The sequence below is a fragment of the Lupinus angustifolius genome, chromosome LG08 (genome assembly GCF_001865875.1).
Source record: "Lupinus angustifolius cultivar Tanjil chromosome LG08, LupAngTanjil_v1.0, whole genome shotgun sequence".
In the NCBI taxonomy this organism is placed as follows: Eukaryota; Viridiplantae; Streptophyta; class Magnoliopsida; order Fabales; family Fabaceae; genus Lupinus; species Lupinus angustifolius.
In genome coordinates, this window is record NC_032016.1 from 14249001 (window position 1) to 14270455 (window position 21455).

A 21455-nucleotide genomic window follows, 5' to 3' on the forward strand; every position below is an offset into this window, starting at 1 on the left:
AGAAAAACAAAGTAAGAACTATCTTTATTCTGTAATTATTAAATTAATGTAAAGAACCCCTGGATAAAGAAGCCACAGTGAAAGATTAGCAGTACACCTGAAAGGCAAAGTTCCCACACCATGTCCTAAGGCCAAGATGTGTACAAGGAAAGGATAGTTCATACACGAAAAGGTCTAATGTTGCATGAATTGTTCTTACAAATACAACTTACTTGAGGAAAAGTACATGGCTTCAGGGGTAAATGTCCAACATAATCCCAATGGGGAGGACCTAGAAAAGCGGCAAGCTTGGAGGGAAACGCACAAGTATCCATTGCCTTTCATATGTAGCCCAATGTGTCCATCCAATCTCATCCAGTAAAGAGAGCTTTAGCTCATAGAATTTCTTTTTGGCAGGCTCTGCATCATCTTGAATTATGTCACTTAGTACCTGCATCAAGGGAGAAAAGGTTTAGAAGGGATTTTATCTAAACCAAATTCACTTTCCCAACCACTTTATAATCATCTAAATAAAAAGGACACGTGCAAGGAAGATAGGCAAGATAATTGCCTAGTAGTTAGACTCACTGAATATAATGATATATCTCATTACCATAACTTCGACCCCTTAACCATAAAAGGTAGAATGTGACTACTTACAAATAGATCTTAATAGTTATCAAGTAATACATGTACTGAAATAGCTGGTGTTATAGGATATTGTTTGTACTTAGTAAGTTGGTAAGTTATCCGATACAAGACTTGCTAAAAATAATACCTTCAATGCTGTGCCAAGCCTTCCTGAGCGCCTCTCACGTGTCACTAAGAGGATCCCATATTTAGGAGACTTCACATCAACCCATTTCTTCAGCTCTTTAAAGTTCTCTTCAAATCCGTCTGGCTTACTTCCATCACCTTTAGACTGATCATCAGTCTTGTCCACATCTTTTTTTGCACCTTCTGTTGCAGCCAAAGATGGCGACAAATCTCCCTCCTTTGACAATATACACCAAGTCAAGTCTGCCAACTTTTATTTGATAAAAAAATAATTAAATGTTACCACTACCATGATGGAAAAGTGACTTGGTAAACAGGGTCACTAACTCTGGCATTTTTCTCAGAAGAAAAAATGCAGACAACAATATTGATGAAGGTCGCGATAATTGTAGCATTACAAGATATAACTTAAACTTTAACTTATATGAAACGGGGCATTTGTGCCACATGATATCTACTGTTTTCATTGGAGAGTAATTAAATTTCAACCTCAGTTTACAGAGGTGTTTCGAATTCTTTGAGCTATGTTTAATAATTTTACAAGTCCAAAAAGAGCTGCCTTAAACAGCTTCTAGGATAAAAACAAGTTCTCCACTAACCTAACATGACTAATGAAAAAACTTTTGCAATATTACCTGCTGCATAGTTCTTCACTCAATTCAGCAAATATACATTATAGAATTGATGAAAATGTACAATAATTTAAAAGTAACAAAATCACTAACCTTTGAAGATTCAATGTCTGCCAGTGCAAGCCCCTTTTGGTACAGTGCCTCTGCTAATTGGTCACGGGTTGACTCCATCTTTTTCCTGATACTCTATAGCAAGATCAAAACATCATTAAATGACAACATATTGCAAATAATCACAATGCATTGTGAAAGTAATATATAATTAAATTCTCAACATAGAATGAAATTCTATTATAATTTTTATAAAGAAAATTTGAGTCAATATTTTTTACACTTTAAGTAGTTGAAAGAAATGTTACCCCTAATCTTTTTCAGACACCTTTTACTTTAAATAAATTTTATAAGGTAAATTAATATGTAGGTCCCCGTACACATGGAGAATTTTGAAGTAATGCTATTTGAGAATTTTCATTAAGGTTCTATATTTTAAAGGTTTAAAATCAGGTCTTTATAGTTTCATATTTTCTAAACGGGTGTTATAAGAAAAACTAACGGTAGGATGGAATTGAGGGAGTCAATTAGAAAATTTTGAAACTATAGGAATCCAAAAGGTTTACAATTGGGTCTCTATAGTTTCAGAAATTCTTAAACTGGTCCTTAAATTCAGCATGCCAATAATGTGTTTGTTGGATATGGATTCAATTATAAGACCCAATTACAAAATTTTAAAATATCGGGGGCTCATTAGAAATCCCCAAGTAGTAAAGAGACCTAAAGATTAATGTAACTTTTTTGAAACCTTTATATATAACAGACAATATGAATACGCTAGATGTATTCATGTTTTTAGTTTCTTAAAACAATAACAACCAATCTTGCACTTAGCCAGATAAGGACATGATGATAAACTATTAGATTTAGAACAAGTATGTAGCTGTAGATCAACTTCCTTCAAGACATTAGTAGCTGTGATTACTCTCTTAGTGACAGACTGACAGGGTCTAATTAGCTCATTTAGGTTTGTAGTTTCTCCTTGAATTTATTGTACTTACTAAAAAAATAACAGATTACATGTGTTTAGTAACATACACAATTTCTCCATATCTTTTTCTTTAGTAATCATTTCAGAACTGGGTGTGGACACCTAATAGGAAAAACAAATGAAGTCTTTGGGACAAGATTGCGCACCTCTGCCTCCTCATCTTCTGGATCATTTTTTAGTGCCAAATATTTTGCTAACTCTTCCCTGTCAACACTGTCAATCACCTCATTTGCTGCATCAATCACCTGCAAGATGTAATCATGATATTATAGATATATTCACCAGTAGAAACTAATAAATGTAAACGATAAACTATTGACTACAAGATTTTCAACTTATAAAAAGAACCCAGGAATCCAATAAAATAAAAAACTGCAAAATTTTAGAGACCAGCAAGAAAATCAAAAGACAGAGAAGAGGGAGAAAGGGGTTCTAAGAAGTTGCTTCCAACAAAATGCACCTCCTCATCGTGATGGATTTTGTCTTTGATATTACGTCTAGAAACTAGTCCTTCCAAAATCTTTGCTAGCAATGGGGTGTACTTTGGATATTCCAACTGCAAGCAAACAACACATAATTATATTTTACTTAATCTGTAATGCATATAATAGCTTTTTAAAAAAGAAAGCCAAATACAATTTTGAAAATAATTATAAAAAAATCAATAATCTTGCAAAAGAAAAGACGAAATTTTGAAATAAAAAATAAATAAAGGCAAAGGCAACCACAAGAACAAGATGTACAAGTTCAGATCAAATTTTATTTACTGACTTTAAGCTTGGTAGATAGCTCTTTCCACTCCAAGCACTCTTCGTCCGTTTCTTGTTTTAGGCTTCCTAGAACTTTTATTTTTGCATCCCTTACCTGATGAACAAGTTAAGACAAAATTAAAGTATCCCCAAGACAGAAGATAAAAATTCTGAAATCTATAAAATAGAATCTACATTATGATAACCAACAAATGTAAAGGAGTCGTCAAATGGCGGATATGGCAGAAAGCGATGGCAATTCCAGGTAGAACGCCATTCAGAGAAGGTACATGTATGTAGCCTAACCCCCTTAAGCTGAGAGGTTGTTTCTAGGACTTGAACCCATGATCCCTTGGTCACAAGACCGCTATGGATTACAAAGCAATTGCTTTAAGAAAAAAGTAGATGCAAAAAGAACACATATTCAGCCATAAGTGGAATAGACACTGGGATTGAGAAACAAAAGGGAGCTATTTTTCATGAACTATCCCTCACATACCTCTTCTTTTAAACGATCAGAAATAGTCTTCTTGGGAGATAAGGAAGAACCTTTTACTTTGTCCTCATCGATCTTTCAACAGAAGATAAATGCAGTTAGATATTAACTTTGATTCATATATTATATGATAGTAGATTCAAGTACAACACAGCTTGGTGTTTGTTCAAACCAGCTCTTATGAGCATGCAATGTGCAATTATAAAGCACAGACACGAAGGGAAGTAACATCCAAAGTAAGAGAGTAACCTTATTAGGGGGAACTATATAAGAAACCCGATACGATGCAGGGTGCTTTTCTGGATTTTTATTCTCTCCCTGATCAGCAAATGATAGTTTCCCATATGATATTGCACCTACCAATACAGATCCTTGTGGAGAATTCTGAAGTATTACAAATTCCATTATGTACTATCAGTGGCAATATCTATAAGGTTAACAAAGGAGAACAATATACCTTGGGAAGCTTATCCTTTGGTGGTGGCCCCAGATAAAAACCTTCCTTTATGCTACCAACAAGCAAAAGTCAATACAACATAAGATAACAACATAAGATATTTAAAACTTTAGTATTTAGTGACTACAAACCAACTCACATACCCTGGAACTAACAATGAGGACTTAAAGGAACCATTTCCAATCAATGGGCCATCGGGTTGAGAGAAAAAGCCTAACCGAATGATATCCTGCAAACAAAGACAAACATGGAAATAAATAGAAGGAATGTGTATAATCTAAATTTTAATGTATATTTTATTCTCAACAGGAATTATTAGACAGTTGAAGCCTTTCTGGATGGAGGCATGTCTAACTCCATTAAACTTAAATTCAATAAATTAATGGGAGATTAAGAATTTGTGGCAAATTTTCCTCCAATTTAGTCATGTCTAATCCAATGGCGTCGGTAGTTGACACCACATATCGTATTATGCTAGTAAAATTGCATTTTGAACAAACTCTCTGTTAGAACTGGTATTAATCACGAAAAGAAAGAGTAGAAAGATTGAAGAAAGAATGTATCCAAGATCAATTTGATCTTGAATCTATGAAATTGTATTGAAAGAAAAAGATACAAGAATGAAATGGAAACTGCCAGCAATTTCCCTCCCAACCGAATTGCTCCAATTCAGTTATTCCACATTTACAAAATATCCAAAAGCTGCCTTCTTACAAGCTTCCCCTTCTCTATTTATACAAATAATACCCTAGTCTAACTAACTAATAAGCTAGAAAAATCATCGACAATAACTAAGGCGTAATAGCTCCCACCAAAACTCATAATTTGTGATGGTCCAAACAAGTCCATATGGAGAAGCTCCAATGGTCTAATAGTGGATACACATTCTTTTTATTAAAAGAATTCCTGACTTGTTTACATTTCTGACACATGTCACAGGAATCTTGAGTTGTAAAATCGAGTTTTAGAAGAACGATTACTAAGTTATTTTTCGATAATTTTTCTAAATGCTTCACATGTATGTGAGCGACGCATCTATGCCAAAGCCATATGCCATATTCTTTTGAAATAAGACATTTTGAGAAGAGGGAAGTGACATCTTCCAGATTAACCATATAGATATTATTTACCCGATGCCCGACAAACTTAACGTTATTAGATAATTCATCACGAATTATACAACAATCAGAATCAAAAGACACAGTATTACCTTTGTCGCATAATTGGCTTATACTCAATAAATTGTGTTCCAAACCTTCTACGTAGAGAATGTTCTCGATTATTGTGTATGTTGAGTTGCCAATCTTCCCGGTGCCCAAGATTTTTCCTTTGTTGTTGTCTCCAAAAGTGATGAATCCCTTTTCTTTCAACGACAAGTCTAGGAATTTTGACTTGTCCCTAGTCATATGTCTCGAATAGCCGCTATCAAGATACCAATTTTGTCCGTGTGTTCGAAGACATACCTGTAATATGGATCACCTGCTAGACTCAGGTACCCAAATTATGTTGGGTCGTTTTTTGTTAATGACTAAGGAGTTATCTCCTTTTCTTACCCAAGCGTAAACACCATTGGGTATCCTATATCTCCTGATATAACATGAATGAGAAGTATGACCATAAGTGTGATAAGTGCCAAACATACCTAAAAATCATACACTTTTATGGCACTTATCTTAAGCATAATTGAGAAAAACTAACTTAAAACAATATTTTTTGTATAAAATATCACCACCCAGTTCAGTTATTCCACATTTACTTTTTGCCAGCAGTTTCCCTCCCAGCCGAATTGCTCCAATTCAGTTATTCCACATTTACAAAATATCCAAAAGCTGCCTTCTTACAAGCTTCCCCTTCTCTATTTATACAAATAATACCCTAGTCTAACTAACTAATAAGGGTATTCTAGGAATTCCCTCTTTATTTAATTCAAACAACTCCTAACAACTAACCTCTTTTCTACTACCCTATGCCAACCCTATCACTCTCCCCTTGACATGACTCATCGAGACCCAAATTTTCATCATGAATATATACTCATTTAGTGCTAATTCAGAATCCTTGAACTATAACAGAAAATTTCATGTAATCTTCAGCAACAAATGACCACTTGCGAAAAACATAAAATTTATATCATAAACTACCTTCTCTTCCAAATTTCGCTCAACAAATAACACCAAATGTCTCATCTTTTCCAAAATCTGCACATTGTCATGCCTGAAAAAATACATTTTACGTGGTAAGTGTTTAAAGTCCCACATCAGTTGAGTATATGAGTAAAAAATCATTTATAATGTCTTAGATAACAATTCCCCCGAGTTAGATTCTAGGATGGAGTTAGGACCAGTTATTATGATTAGCAAAGCCTATCCTGGGATTGTGCCACCAACAAATGTCCAGTCCTACAAACTCCAGGTTCTCGATGTCTAGTCCAAGGCACGAGAGGGGTGTTAAGTGTAAAGTCCTACATCACTTACGTCACTTATGGGAGTAAAAAGTCATCAATCATAACTTAGACAACCCTTCTCCCATGAATTACTTTCGGGTGGAGTTAGGCCCTGACCATAAATTTAGAAGGCTGGGTTGAATGCACCTTTAAGTATAAATCTTCAATGTACCTAGAAATATTCCACTTGCTGCTTTCTTGTTGCAACTATTGATAAGTAAATCAACCATCTAAGTCCTCCAAACAATACCAGGTTACAACTAGCATTCTACAACTACCTATCAATTCAAAATATATTTCGAAATATACAAGTGCATAATAACTGTTACTGTCCTCAACTCCACAGTATGCTCCACTGGGAACAAGTATATATGCAATCATCAACATTATACGCTCACAAAGAGTCATGTACCTCAAATATAGCTGTAAATTATATTCTCCCTTGGGAAGAGTTGAAGAGCTTGGATAAACATCACCACTTGAATATACGCGCTATAATAAGAACAGTGGAAAAGCAAAAGAGAGATAAATATGTGAAACAAATAGTTGCCAAAATAGAAAAGATGTTGGAATCCACTGAAGGGGCAGTGCCAATATATGAAACAGAAGAAAATATTCAATAAATAGAACTGAGTCATTCTAACACCCAATAGGTTATTATCCCACTACTTGTGGTCACCGGCCACCATGGTAATCAACAATTAGTCAAATGGTACAGGAATATAGATCAAATTGTGACTGAGATATGTTTAGAAATGAAGTACAAAGTTAATAGTAAGATTTTTAGAATTAAGGGTCAGTGGAAAATATTTCTTCAGCAAATAAGATACATTTAATAGGAGGGTAGTAACACAGTTTGACTGTAGGTTTTTTCGTATAGCGGGAATGTTCTATGCTTTTGGCTGGTGTGAAGTTGTTCTTTTTGAAGATATAGCTCATGTGAAAACAGGCCTCAGATGTATGTTTATATTTACCTAAAAAATGGTATAAATACCCATCTAAAGTCAGCATTGATAAATATGGACACAAATTACAGGAGGCTTACTATTCACACAAATGACTGAGAAAAAGAATATAAAATAGGAATTAGTTCATTCCTCTTTACAAGGAAAAAAGAAAAGTAAATATTAAAATACCTTATTTGAGTCAGAAATAATATAAAGTTGGGACTCAAATTTAGTGTCATATATCCGGTCATTTAGCAATGGAATTTGAGGTTTTACTTTGGCCCCGTCTTCCAATTTGACCTTGTAGCTGCAAATCAAAATACTGAGAAAAGGCCATCTAAATGATTGATAGACAAATTACACATACAATGGAATCTATAACTCACGTCAAGGTCAGTGCCAGTATCTGCTTTCCAGAGGGGAGTTTGTCACGATCTGTTGAAAGTGCACTAATCTTAGAATCTACTGGTCGGTATGGGACTCTAACCTGTAAGTTTAATAAAATGAAGGAAAACAGGTTAAGTAATCCCATAATCATCAGCATAATGGAAAAAAGAAAAAAAGTAAAAAGAAGCAAGCCTTAAAAATCTAACCGTGTTTAGAATTGCCACAGGTGCAAGTTCCTCGGATGCCAGTAGTGTTTCAGCATTAATTCTGACTGGTGCTTCACTACCATCAAGTATAACTTCTTCCTGGTTTACTTCTATACCATGAAACACAACCTGAAATTTTATATAATCATGAAGATAGTATTTTCAATGAAGAATGATGTAGCACATCAGATACATCCCGCTTTTTTTAATTATTTTCATGACAGGTAATATAAAAAAAGAATCCATCCACAGAAGAAAATTCAAACATGCTGTTTTTTGTAGGGTGCAATCATGTGATATGACAACTCTAAAAGTGTAGGGGCAAAATGATTAGTCAATTCCTTTGTGAAATATGGCTACAGCCTTCATTGTTCAATCTTTTCAACATTGGTTTTAAGTTCCGTGAAGTGTTATATAGATGAAAATTGGCAAATCATCAACCATTATCACAAACACAGTCAAGAAAAGCAATCTAGAGCATATAGCATCAACATGAACCATCAAAAGAACGGAATAGGAATTAGGAAGTTAGGAACAATCATCATGTTCCTCAGGCAATTCAAAATCAACTAGAAGATTTTAGTTTTTTATGAAAACAAACAGCAAAACCTATCCAAAATTCCAAATAATTGGGAAGGGAAAATAAACTCATCTTACAAATAAGAATTTTTACCTCAAAATCAACGCTGGCAGTCTCATGACTCCCTAGGCCACTTGACCAAAACTGAGAAATGACTAGTTCCAATGTCTGACCACTTACTACCCTAAAGGCAAAGGTTTTTGCAGCCGGAGAAGGAAAAGTTACCACATTCTCCCATTTCAGAGGTCTTTTCAATGGGCATATCTGTATAAAGAAAGCATGTAAAAAAAAGTCACTCTTATCATGAAAAAACTCATGCTGCATACGGTACCTGAACAGCGTCCAGAAAAAATTTCCGAGCAGTATCGAAACCTGATGTTTTCATTGTTACTTCAACCCAAGATGCACCATGTGGCACTTCTATAAATCTCCGTTCTATATGGCCTGATGAAGCAACAAATTTAAAGTAAACAATTGAAAGTTTTACATAATGTGTAGTATAAGCACATACCTATTTGCATTAGGACTTAGGATTAGCATAGAGGAAGGGCTTGTGTTTATGCTACTTGTACTATACTTGTGCTACATCATCATTATCATAATTTTTCTCTCTCTTTCTCTCATTCACTCACCATAAACACTGATTTTAGGACTAAATACCAGAGATTAGACAAGAATTGTGAATGCAGTGAGAAAAATAGTTTAGGATACTGCAAACTCCGACAAGATTAGATGTATTACGGAAAATAAAAAGAGTCTGAGCAAGCTCAGATGTTTTAGTTGGGATGCATTATATGTAGATTCCATATTCAAACATTAGTAGGACACCGGCAGAAGGAAGCAAAGAGATTAACTTAAATGATTAAGGCACACCTGGCTTGAATAACATCTTTGAAAATGAAACTTGTGGAGGCTGATTAGTTACAGCCTGGGGTTTGGTTATGGTAATTGGAATTCTGAAAAGAGGACCACGCCATGGTGCTTTGCAGTCAATACCATAAACCTCGTAATAATGAAGACCAACACATAGATTTGAAGGATCCACAACTACACTGAAAATGGAAGAAACAACTTGTCGTTATTAAACACAACTACAAACTACCATTATCAACGGAAACTCAGTTGAATAAATAAAAATAAAAACAGAAAACAAAATAAACATAGACCATCCCAGAAATCAGCTTAGTTGGTAGGTCTGCAGGACACGAGGTGTGAGGGTCTGGGTTCAAACGCGGGTAGTTGCACTCTCTCCCCATCTCATTGCCTATCAAGAAAAAACATAGACTATAGATGGAAAAACTACATTTCAGTCTAACAGTTGCAGGATGATTGCCATTGATGAATGAAGACATTACAACAATGATCAAGCCTTAATCCTACTAGGTGAGATCAACTAGTAGTCTAATGGTAGAATAGTACCCTGTCACAGTACAGGCCCATGTTCATTTCCCAGCTGGTGCAAATATTTCTTAAAACTTGTCTAAGTGTGCTTGATGGTATACATAGTCGGTCCTAAGCCCGGAAAAAATGTGAATATTGTGTTAGATAGTTGACAATCAACATAAAACTTTGTCGAATCTCTTTAATATTAAAGAAGATATTAAGAAGACATTAAAAACCTCTAAGATACTGAAATAGAATTACAACCTTCGGGAAATCATGCAGTACTTACCACTGCATGAAAGAACCAGCTTCCTTATTATGTACTTAAGTGTAGTAAATGAATACAAGGATGGCAAAATGTAGGTTAAACATATTACCCACCTGTTTGATGACAGTGAGGTGGCATGTTCTCATATCGATTTATTTCGTATAAGGAAATTAGATAGAATGTTTTTGCTTTGACTGCAAAAATTGTATATGTGGAGATCTTGACGATCCAACATAGAGTCTTGATTATAAATGTAGGGTTAAGAGTAGAATGGAGAGAAAAAACCAAGATAGAGTCTCAAGAATCAAGTGGTGGAAATTGAAAGGTGGAGAACGAAAGAACTTCAAACAAAGGATTCTGGAGGAAGGAATTTAGGAGTCAAAAGGAAGTGCCAACAATATGTGGAATGAGATGGCTAAAGGAATTAGGAAGATAGCAAAAGAAATAGTAGGTGGATCTATAGGCTCCGGACTAAAGGGTAAAGAAACACTGTGGTGGGACAAAAGTATTCACGACAAAGATAAGGATAAAAGGGAATGCTATATAGCATATTTTTTGTGTAAAAATACTGAAAGTTGGAAAATATACAAGCCATCTAAGAAAGGAACTAAGAATACAGTGAGTGAAGCAAGAGATAGAGCGGATGATGAGTTATACAAATCTCTGAGTACCAAGGGAGGGGAAAGAAGCAACTATAGGCTTGCAAAGGGTATGAAAAGAAAGACATGAGACTTGGGCTAAGTGAAATGCATTAAAGATGCAGATGGAAAAATCTTAGTGGGGGCCAAAGATATTAAAGAAAGATGGAAGAACTATTTTCACAAGCTTTCCAATAACGGTCATGATTATTTGCATCATGATAGGCAATACGGTAAAGAGGAAGATAAAACTTATACATTTTATCATAGAATTCATGAGTTTGGCGTAAAAGAAACTTTGAAAAGGATGAGGAATGACAAAGAATAACTTTGGTTATCAAATGATTGAACAATTGATTGCCATTGATGAATGAAGACATTACAACAATGATCAAGCCTTAATCCTACTAGGTGAGATCAACTAGTAGTCTAATGGTAGAATAGTACCCTGTCACAGTACAGGCCCATGTTCATTTCCCAGCTGGTGCAAATATTTCTTAAAACTTGTCTAAGTGTGCTTGATGGTATACATAGTCGGTCCTAAGCCCGGAAAAAATGTGAATATTGTGTTAGATAGTTGACAATCAACATAAAACTTTGTCGAATCTCTTTAATATTAAAGAAGATATTAAGAAGACATTAAAAACCTCTAAGATACTGAAATAGAATTACAACCTTCGGGAAATCATGCAGTACTTACCACTGCATGAAAGAACCAGCTTCCTTATTATGTACTTAAGTGTAGTAAATGAATACAAGGATGGCAAAATGTAGGTTAAACATATTACCCACCTGTTTGATGACAGTGAGGTGGCATGTTCTCATATCGATTTATTTCGTATAAGGAAATTAGATAGAATGTTTTTGCTTTGACTGCAAAAATTGTATATGTGGAGATCTTGACGATCCAACATAGAGTCTTGATTATAAATGTAGGGTTAAGAGTAGAATGGAGAGAAAAAACCAAGATAGAGTCTCAAGAATCAAGTGGTGGAAATTGAAAGGTGGAGAACGAAAGAACTTCAAACAAAGGATTCTGGAGGAAGGAATTTAGGAGTCAAAAGGAAGTGCCAACAATATGTGGAATGAGATGGCTAAAGGAATTAGGAAGATAGCAAAAGAAATAGTAGGTGGATCTATAGGCTCCGGACTAAAGGGTAAAGAAACACTGTGGTGGGACAAAAGTATTCACGACAAAGATAAGGATAAAAGGGAATGCTATATAGCATATTTTTTGTGTAAAAATACTGAAAGTTGGAAAATATACAAGCCATCTAAGAAAGGAACTAAGAATACAGTGAGTGAAGCAAGAGATAGAGCGGATGATGAGTTATACAAATCTCTGAGTACCAAGGGAGGGGAAAGAAGCAACTATAGGCTTGCAAAGGGTATGAAAAGAAAGACATGAGACTTGGGCTAAGTGAAATGCATTAAAGATGCAGATGGAAAAATCTTAGTGGGGGCCAAAGATATTAAAGAAAGATGGAAGAACTATTTTCACAAGCTTTCCAATAACGGTCATGATTATTTGCATCATGATAGGCAATACGGTAAAGAGGAAGATAAAACTTATACATTTTATCATAGAATTCATGAGTTTGGCGTAAAAGAAACTTTGAAAAGGATGAGGAATGACAAAGAATAACTTTGGTTATCAAATGATTGAACAATCAGGAGCAATTTACTTACGATACTTAGTTGACATTCATAAAAAGTATCTAATGAATTATGAACTCAATACACCCTATTTAGCAGAAACACAAATGTTCCTTGCTTAATATCAGACAATCACTTATTCACAAACCCTATATGGGGCTTATAGTTTTCATTTCCCATCTCATGGGAAACCCTTTTCGATCTAGGGAGGGTAGACATACATAACCTTACCTTCATAAGTGAAGAGGTTGTTTCCGGGAATTAAACTCATGACCTCCAGGTCACAAGGCAAACAAACTTACCGTTACGTCGAAGCCACCCTCAAGAATAAAAATCAGCATTGGGACTGTTAACTCAAGCAGGAAGGATAAGCATTACCCAAAAAGACAACCATTTCCAGTCCCCACAGATGCCATCATGAATATTTATTAATACGTCAAAATAACTGCTTTTACATGAATACTAGAGAATCAAGAATCAATTATGTAGTAACTTCACTTTATGAAAGATATAGGTATAAAGGTTAAATCTTAAAACTATTCTAGAAACACTATTATTGCAAACTTATGGCAGTATATCGTAAGAGTTAGAAGATAATGGTGAAGAAAAGCAGACTAACTTGAAGGTGCGACCATTATTAGTGAGCAGTAGATAGTCAGGGGCTTTCACAACTGTCTTATCAGTAGAGTGTAACTCAATGCATTCCTCAAATGGAACCAAGTCTTCAAAATTGCTGGCATCTTCATGAAATTTTGGATTAACTTGCACTGCCCACTGCAAGTAAGTACCAAAACAAGTAAAAAATCCCATTGAAATCACAAAGGACTCACTAAAATTTAATCGAAACTGACAAAGAGATTAAATATGGATAATTTTGGTAAAGTAGAAGCAACCAGAGAAAGCAACAGCAATCATCAAAGGGCCTTTTTCCACAAAGTAGGGTCTACTACATTGTAACTTTATATACCTACAGCCCTTTACATTTTCTGTCTACTTCCTCTCTATATACCTCTTCAAATTCTTATTCTTTCAACAGAAGCAAATACAGTAAGATACTAAAGCACCACTAATGCATGATGAAAAAGATACTTGTTAACACGGTAAGAAGGGATATAGGGAGTTGACAAATTTCATTATAAACTACCCGCCAGTTTTTCCTAAAACTAATTTCCAGAAACAATAATTTTGTTCATTCATAGTCATCTTAGCAAGCAAGTTAACCCACAATGATTTGATCTAAATATAAGTCATCAGAAGTTAGTTTTCCTACCTTAAATTCATTTTACAAGATTTTTCAAAAACCTGAAATATATTGTGATCATCAATGTGTGCTGAATTTGTTAACGGTCTCACCTCAGTAGATTGTTGGCAAGCACTAGCCTCCCTAAGGTAGATGCCCCGTGATGAAGGATCTACAATTGCCAAACAAACAAAAAGATACAATTTTATCAGTTTCAAATACATGCCATTAGTTTATTTTAGATCTTACTATAATCTAGCTTTTCCTCCAAGAAATTTTACATGCATACTATCATCAATAAAATTTTGTTCTTTTTCTACTGTTCATTGTTCTTCAAGTTATCAGTTTAATCATAATACTTATAACATGGGCAATGTGGCAATTACTCAAAGATAAAAGAAATCTTGACATGCTAAGAGATTAATGCTCATAACTTGTTAGCCATGCAGCATTTTATAAACGAGCTAGGTCCTTTAAACATGAATAGCATTTTTTTAGGCCATCATTATTCAAATCATTTCAAATTTCTTTTTTAACTATGCCAGATAGGTTTTCAAATTTTGGATACCAATGTAACTTTATTATCAACTCTTAACTGAAGCAAATTCATTTCCACTAGCTAGTAGCTACATAAAAAATCCCATTCTTACAAGACAAAAATCCTTCACTACTTATAACAGAATGACTGCAAACCTATTTTCCACGAGAAATGTAATTTTCTGCAGTACATACCAAACTGGACTATCTAGAGGAATATAAGGAAAACCCAAAAGATAATATCTCTCCTTCCTTAAGGAGGAAGGTGAAATGTCCACAGTAAAATGTAAACTCACATGTTTTTCCAGATTGCTGGATCTTTATTTGATACAAAACCTGTGGAGTACTTTGACACTTCCGTATATATTCATAAGCCCTACGTGGAGTATATCGTTTAAGTCAATACAAATAATAAAAAATTAGCATTTACTGAAATTTCCATGAAAGAAAAGACTGGGGAAATTATCTAACTTGTCAACTTGCATAAGCCCTTGTCCGGTGGTTAATTTATCCTCCGGCAAATCACCTATGGGAACTGCTGTATTCTCAAGGGCCTTCCTCACACTATATGGACTCACAGGAATTCCCTCAGCCTACAAGCAGATTATACACATTAGAAAACTATAGATATGGGTACCAACTAAATACGACAAGCTACAAAGGAAACACATCAAAAACCTTCATTGCACTTATGAGCAATGCAGTTCCACCACAAGCTGATGGTGATGCCATTGATGTCCCATTCATGAGCATACGCCGTTGAAGAGTCCATGTTGGAACAGGAGCAACGGCACCTCCAGGGGCGCTTACACTAACACCAAGGTCTCCATCAGCTGTTGGTCCTCGGCTAGACCTGCAAAGTTATTTCCACAAATAATGCAATGATAATGATGCAAAACCAGCATAATGAAATCAAAGAAGGGTAAAGGAATTTATCCTATTAGAATTAAGATGTTTCCAGAGAAGCAAATATACCAAGTGTATTCAAGCCCCTCAGATGGAGGTTCAACAACAGAATGCGCACCGGCAGCCATAGCAGGAGAAACATATGCACCAATACCTATGATACTTGAAGATGTACCACCAGGTGCACCAACAGTGCTCAGTCCTGGTCCACTATTACCAGCACTGCTCACAAATGTCACACGGTGCTTGTTTACCACCTAGATATAAATCAACCAAAACAACTATAACTTGGAGAATAGAAAATGGCAAACAAAGGACAAAGATGTGTACAGTTAAAATCAAAGTAAAAAAGCACCTCATTGGCAAGGTCAACAAAGCGTCCATAGTCTGGCAATAATGTTGCTTCGCCATAACTCATGTTGATAAGGTCACATTTATGCTGAAAAAGAAATGGGAATGGCCATCACTTTGTTAGACATAATATAATCCTAAAACAAACTTTGTTATTTCAAACACAGATATCAAAGACAAATCACACTTCAATTGTTAAAGTATCAAGGATAATCATATAGAGGGGGGGGCAATATTTGATGCACCTGCACAGCAGCTATCAGTGCCCTAATCAAACCAGTCCCAGTTTCCATTGAACCTAAGCGAGAATCCCCAATTTTGCAAGATATTATTTGTGCGCCAGGTGCAACTCCATTCAACAAGGGCTCCTAACAACAATATCATATATCAGAAGGTATCCTGTTCATATGAATAGCAACTGTAGGGATAAAATTCCATACCTTTGGGTGGAAAGCAGTAGCTATACCAGCAACATGGGTGGCATGGGGAGAGCAGTCTGTTACAATACTTAAGACATTCCCATCATTATAGACATTAACAACAAAGGTGCAAGCATCTAATTTGCTGAAGACACCATACTTCCTCTCAATCCTGGAATAACAGAGTCATACTTAACATTTAAATAACTTAAAATTTTTATAACACTACACTAGAACAGAAATAGTAACATGATAACTGCTTCAATAGCTAAAATAAATAAATTTCTTCAATGACAATAAGAAAAACAATTTTGAAACATATCAACTAAAATAAAGATAGTGAACACCACTGAGCACTTCCTACTTGTCAGGTTGATCCTTTTCCAGAAGAAAATAATGCAATCTATTTGATTTTTTCTTCTGGTATACGTAAAAGAGTGACAAACCTAAAAACCCAGAGTATAGAAATCATATACAATGGGCTGTTTCTAGAATATCATCTAAATTGTTCAAAATGATCCCCCCTCCAACCAAAAAAAAACAGAACAGCTTAATGAAGCTTCCATCCCATTAAACTCATTTCACATTTTACTTCATTTCCTTTTAAGATGTGGTGGACATCTTCATCTATAGATTCTATGCACCCTTTATAATTGCATTTTGTTTAAGTACGAATAAATAACTGAAAAAACAATAGCCATAAACCAATAGGACATCATAATTTTCACAGCAAGGAATGTTTGCAGTGACAAAGATTATTTAAGTAGGGAACCTAATGATCAAAACATGAGCATCAAATAATTTCATGACACATTTCTGCACAAAAACTATGAACTGAGATTAACATATAGAATAAATATTAACACCACAACTATATGTACCTATAATTAGTTAAGGGCACAAAGTTAGCAAGCTTCCCATAATCTGGATCATCCTCAAGACTCTGTGTGTCAAGAGCAACCCTCCAGACCTCTCCATCATGCCAAACAACAGCATCTACGACAGGCCCTTTATCATCATAACTCTAAAACATAAAACAGCATTACCTTTTAAAGTTAATGAAATTCAGTTGATGTATTTTGGATGGGAGCACCAACAAAAATATATAAATCTCATTTAGTTTGAGTCTTTGAGATAAAAAAGAGAGAGAACATGTATTCATGTTTATGCAGCAACAAAAGTCATTCCAGTATTACTAATTGTAGTGACAACCATTCTATCAATGTCATACTTTCACTACTTAGGAGTGTCCTATAAATAAACAGGGATTGAATTAAAGGCTAATACCAAGAAAGCAATGCAAGTAATATAACATGCTCAGCACCCACCTCAGATTGCCTTCTCAGAAGCTCAATCCTATTCTGGAGATCTTCACGTTCCCTTTTAAGTTTTGCAGCATCCACCTTGACATTTTGCTAATAAATGCATCACATTTGGAGTTATATGGAATAAGATATAAGATGATAAAATGCAAGCAACCACATTCTAACCAGAGAAGCAACATGGCTATTCATACGATGAGGATTCTTATCTGCAATCTGATCTAGTAATTATATTATAAAATTAAAAACCAATTCGACAAGCAATGAAGTACAGAGTTCACTAATTGCTTTGGTTCATGTTTGAATCATATTTCTCTTTCCAATATATCTTACATACCTTTCAAAAAAAAAACAATCAAGTAGAGAATTCAGCTTTGTACATGAGTATCAATAAGGAAATAAGTGTGCATCTCACATTCATAAGCTCCATTTAATCATTCTTTTTTTTTCTTCTCTTCTGTTCATCATAAGAGGCACTATTTCTGATTATGAGTATTTCTAGAAAGAACATTACAAAAATACAAAAAAATAAACTAATATGTACCAGGCTGAGCTGTCAAAATAGTAGAATTTTCCTTTTCCAGAAAACATTACTAATTTATGCATAGAAATAAAATGCTATAACAAAATTTAAAACATGTGAAACCTTTCCTCTGTATGTAATATGTGATATCAACTTAACAAACCTGATCAAAATCATCGAGTTGTTTTACAGCCCTAGCAATTTCTTCCTGGTTTTTCTCATCCCACTTTTTCTTTCTTTCTTTCTGTCAACGAACATTCCAGGAGGAGAAAAGAGAAATTAGATCTATTCGCCAGAGGTGCAAGCCTACAAGGCCTACAGAGCAGCTGAAATATTTTCATAAAACTGTAACACTACCTTCAGACGAGTAGTCAAATTTTCTGTAAAGAGCTCATAAACTAATTTGTAACCCACATGCCATTCACCAGAAGGATTTTTCCATGAGGTATTGATAACCAAAGATTGCCCTGTAAAACAACATCTTTCGTGAACTTCTAAGGACAGCCAAGAGCTTAATAATTCAATGGTTCATTTCCTCTGAGTAAGAAGGAGAAAGAAGCAACCAGGTGAACGTATGAGATTTGCATATTCTAAGCCAGATAAAAATACAACAAGGGGGAAACAGGAGGGGAAATGAAAGAATGAATGCTTCATCAGATTAGTTGGAAGAGAAAGTTGAAGTGTTTGTTTGATTTGTGTTTTTCAAGAACAGATTTCTGTATTTAAAAATAAATAAAAAACTATAGTACTATACTGTTTGGAAGAGTGTTTTCTGATCTTGCTTGTTGATTAAAACAATTGAACAAGGTAGGTGTTCTAAGAATAAGAAAAGAAGAACAGCTTAAAAATGTTTTTCAATTTAATATGTAGTAAAAATTAAAAATGGAACATTGCGGATTAATGGTAGTTTTGTATTAAAGACAGGTTGGTTTTAGACTATCTAGAGAACAAATTATCTAAAGGTTTTTTTGTTGTTTAAAACTTCTCGTAATCTTACTTTACAGAATTAATTTAAAAAACAATAGTGCAAAATAGATAGCAATCAGACCCAAGTACTCATAAGTTTTTACTCAATTCAGCCATGCAGTTACTCAAAATCAATTATTCACTGCACATGTAATCATTTGTTCTAAGTTGATTACAAACTGCTCTACTCAGTGTAGCATACATCCTTTTAATATTCTAAAATGAGAAGTGAGAAAAAATTTATAATATTTCATTGATCATCCATTTAGGTGTGAATTTTTATGTTTGAAAATAAGCACCAGGGCTGAGCCTCGGTAGTCCATTACCTCCCAAATGCCTTTAAAAGTCCTCCACATTTTATTTAGCTTATTTAAATATCTGCAGTTTATATCAGAATGAGTTGGCTTCTACAAGTTTTTCACTTTGGCCTCCCAAACACCATATAATGAATTACTGATACATATGTCCATAAAAACAGCAAACAGAGACAGAGGTAACAAGATCTCAACACAAAAAATCGGCTCCACTATCCTAAAGGAAAATTTGAAGTTTTTCTTTATTGCTTTTGGTTAACTTGCAGGTCTGTTGTACAATAATTATTAATTGTTTCTTTATTGCTTTTGGTTAACTTGCAGGTCTGTTATACAATAATTATTGATTGCTTTTGTTTCATTGTAGGTCAAGTTTAATATAACTATTTTGCAGTGTATAAAAATTGTTTCTTTGGCCTATTCAAAAGGGCTAGGTCATCACAAGCTGTGCATTTAGTTTTCTTTTTACAATGCCTCCAAGGCTACATGCAATTACTACAATACATTGAAGAAGATATGACCATCATTGTTTGAATTTTCAGGCTATTCCCTCACACTAACCTGATGCCCCGAAGATACGACCATCAGCATCAGCCTTCACCACCTTTGAGATATCAACATCTCCGCTCCCAGTACTGAACACAAAAATAGTATCATAAATTTATTGGAAAACCAGAACCCATTCAAAAGAATGATCAGATAAAAATACAACGTGGTGCAGGTTTCTATTTACCAATCGATGACATCAAGAACTTTTGGTTTACCATCCGAAGTAACCTGTAACCCATCAGCAGCCGGATCTATACCAGAATCTGTAAACATGCAGATCTAATGATTGAACAAATTTTCCATGTGAACCACAAAAAAATACAATTACAGCATAACACTAGCACATATAAGAATACATACAATAAAGATACTACTTAAGCCTAAAAAGCATCTTTGTACCATGAAACTAAATGGGCACGGTGCTAATGCCAGTGACAGAACAGAGTAAAGAACTAAAGATTACCACAGAACTAATCTTACTCTCCGGAGAACAGTGAATGAAAAAAATTCTCCCTCCCGCTTCCCCAAAATAATAATTAAATAAATATAGGGCTAATTTAATCTTACTCTCTGTACACAAAACTCCCTCAAAATGATTTTCATTATAAATTCAAACACACACACAATGCATGTGTAGATTTGATTAAGGGATCGTTTGTTTAGGCTTGGAAAAGTTATTAAAAAAGTGATTTAGGCAAAAGTCATATTTTAGAAGCTAAAAAATATACCTTCTCAAAAAAGCTGAATTACAACTTCTTTTGTTTTTACCGCTTCTTCTCGTTTTTGTATAAGCACAACTAAAGCAAGTGACAGAAGTGATTTTTTTATATCAAAATAATCACTTATTTCGAAAAATTCTTAAACAAACGGGCGGAAAAAATTATTCTTTATTATTATTTTTCTATCAAGGGCTATCTATTATAAACAATTTAAAATACAAAATTAGCTCAGTCCAGATTACTTTTCAAGTAACAATAATTATTATTTGATTCATTTCTCACTTAAAAAAATTAAACAAAACGACGAAAGCAAAGTCAACGTAAATTGATACCGAAGATAGCGATGAGAACACCGCGACCATCGTAGTTAGGGTGAGCTTCGAAGAATCGATCAACGCCAATCTCTTTCTTCGGCATAAGTGAAGCCAAAAACGTTGATTCGTTCAGCTTGAAATCACGAATAGAGGAATAACCGTCACTGTTGTTGTTGTTGTTGTTATCACCATCAGCAGCAGTAGCAGAACCAGGGCCAGAAGTGAAGGAAGCGCAAGGCATTGCCTTCTCAACAATCCGATTATAGATTAAGCGATTAATTTGATTGTAGAAGCTGTTTATGCGTGATTCTGATGATTTGTGAAGTTGAGTGATGAGTAAAAGAGAGAAAAGTGTGGGGATGGAAGAGTGAGAGAGAATGTGAGTGTGATTTGAAGTGGCGTGTTAGAATAAGAGTGGGTATTTTGGTAATTTGAAGGTGGCGGTGGGCTTTGGCTGTGACTGCATGGCCTGTTGATGGTGTGGGGTCCAGACAAGAATGGTAATGAGTGTCAAATGTCAATTAATTCTTGTAGTAAAACAGTTTAAAGATTTACACATATTTAATATATTATATATTATTCATTTATATTAATTTTTAAAATAAACAATAACTATTAAGTATAATGATAATTAGGTAAGGTGGTAGTAATATTATTT

The 21455-nt window shown here is 34.6% G+C and overlaps 1 protein-coding gene across 2 annotated transcripts; it reads right to left on the reverse strand.

The window, feature by feature from the left end:
• LOC109354856 (tripeptidyl-peptidase 2-like) lies at nucleotides 1-21181 on the reverse strand. 2 transcript variants are annotated; one of them, XM_019597636.1, is made up of 34 exons: nucleotides 20816-21181; nucleotides 19949-20027; nucleotides 19777-19850; nucleotides 18296-18405; nucleotides 18102-18182; nucleotides 17422-17508; nucleotides 16975-17117; nucleotides 16115-16265; nucleotides 15920-16042; nucleotides 15679-15762; nucleotides 15393-15580; nucleotides 15096-15270; nucleotides 14889-15010; nucleotides 14714-14793; nucleotides 13994-14052; nucleotides 13260-13414; nucleotides 9569-9747; nucleotides 9027-9139; nucleotides 8789-8959; nucleotides 8116-8244; nucleotides 7909-8009; nucleotides 7712-7829; nucleotides 6988-7067; nucleotides 6274-6346; nucleotides 4276-4361; nucleotides 4133-4184; nucleotides 3925-4059; nucleotides 3679-3750; nucleotides 3202-3294; nucleotides 2891-2986; nucleotides 2577-2675; nucleotides 1482-1574; nucleotides 758-1006; nucleotides 1-430 (listed from the first exon to the last, which is right to left on the reverse strand). In XM_019597636.1, the coding sequence occupies exons 1-34, from the start codon at nucleotides 21036-21038 to the stop codon at nucleotides 272-274; spliced, it is 4032 nt and encodes a 1343-aa protein (XP_019453181.1). In that variant the 5' UTR covers nucleotides 21039-21181; the 3' UTR covers nucleotides 1-271. The 2 variants fall into 2 exon arrangements, with proteins under 2 accessions (XP_019453181.1, XP_019453182.1); XM_019597637.1 differs by having other exon boundaries at nucleotides 758-973; nucleotides 20816-21038.

Bases quoted from the DNA above. Each gene is read 5' to 3' on its own strand.
- LOC109354856 (XM_019597636.1), bottom strand. From the start codon at position 21,038: ATGCCTTGCGCTTCCTTCACTTCTGGCCCTGGTTCTGCTACTGCTGCT. The intron at 9,140-9,568 runs GTGTGCCTTAAT...TTGCTTCATCAG, and splicing joins AAAGATGTTATTCAAGCCAG to GCCATATAGAACGGAGATTT. The intron at 3,295-3,678 runs GTATGTGAGGGA...CTTGTTCATCAG, and splicing joins CTGATCGTTTAAAAGAAGAG to GTAAGGGATGCAAAAATAAA.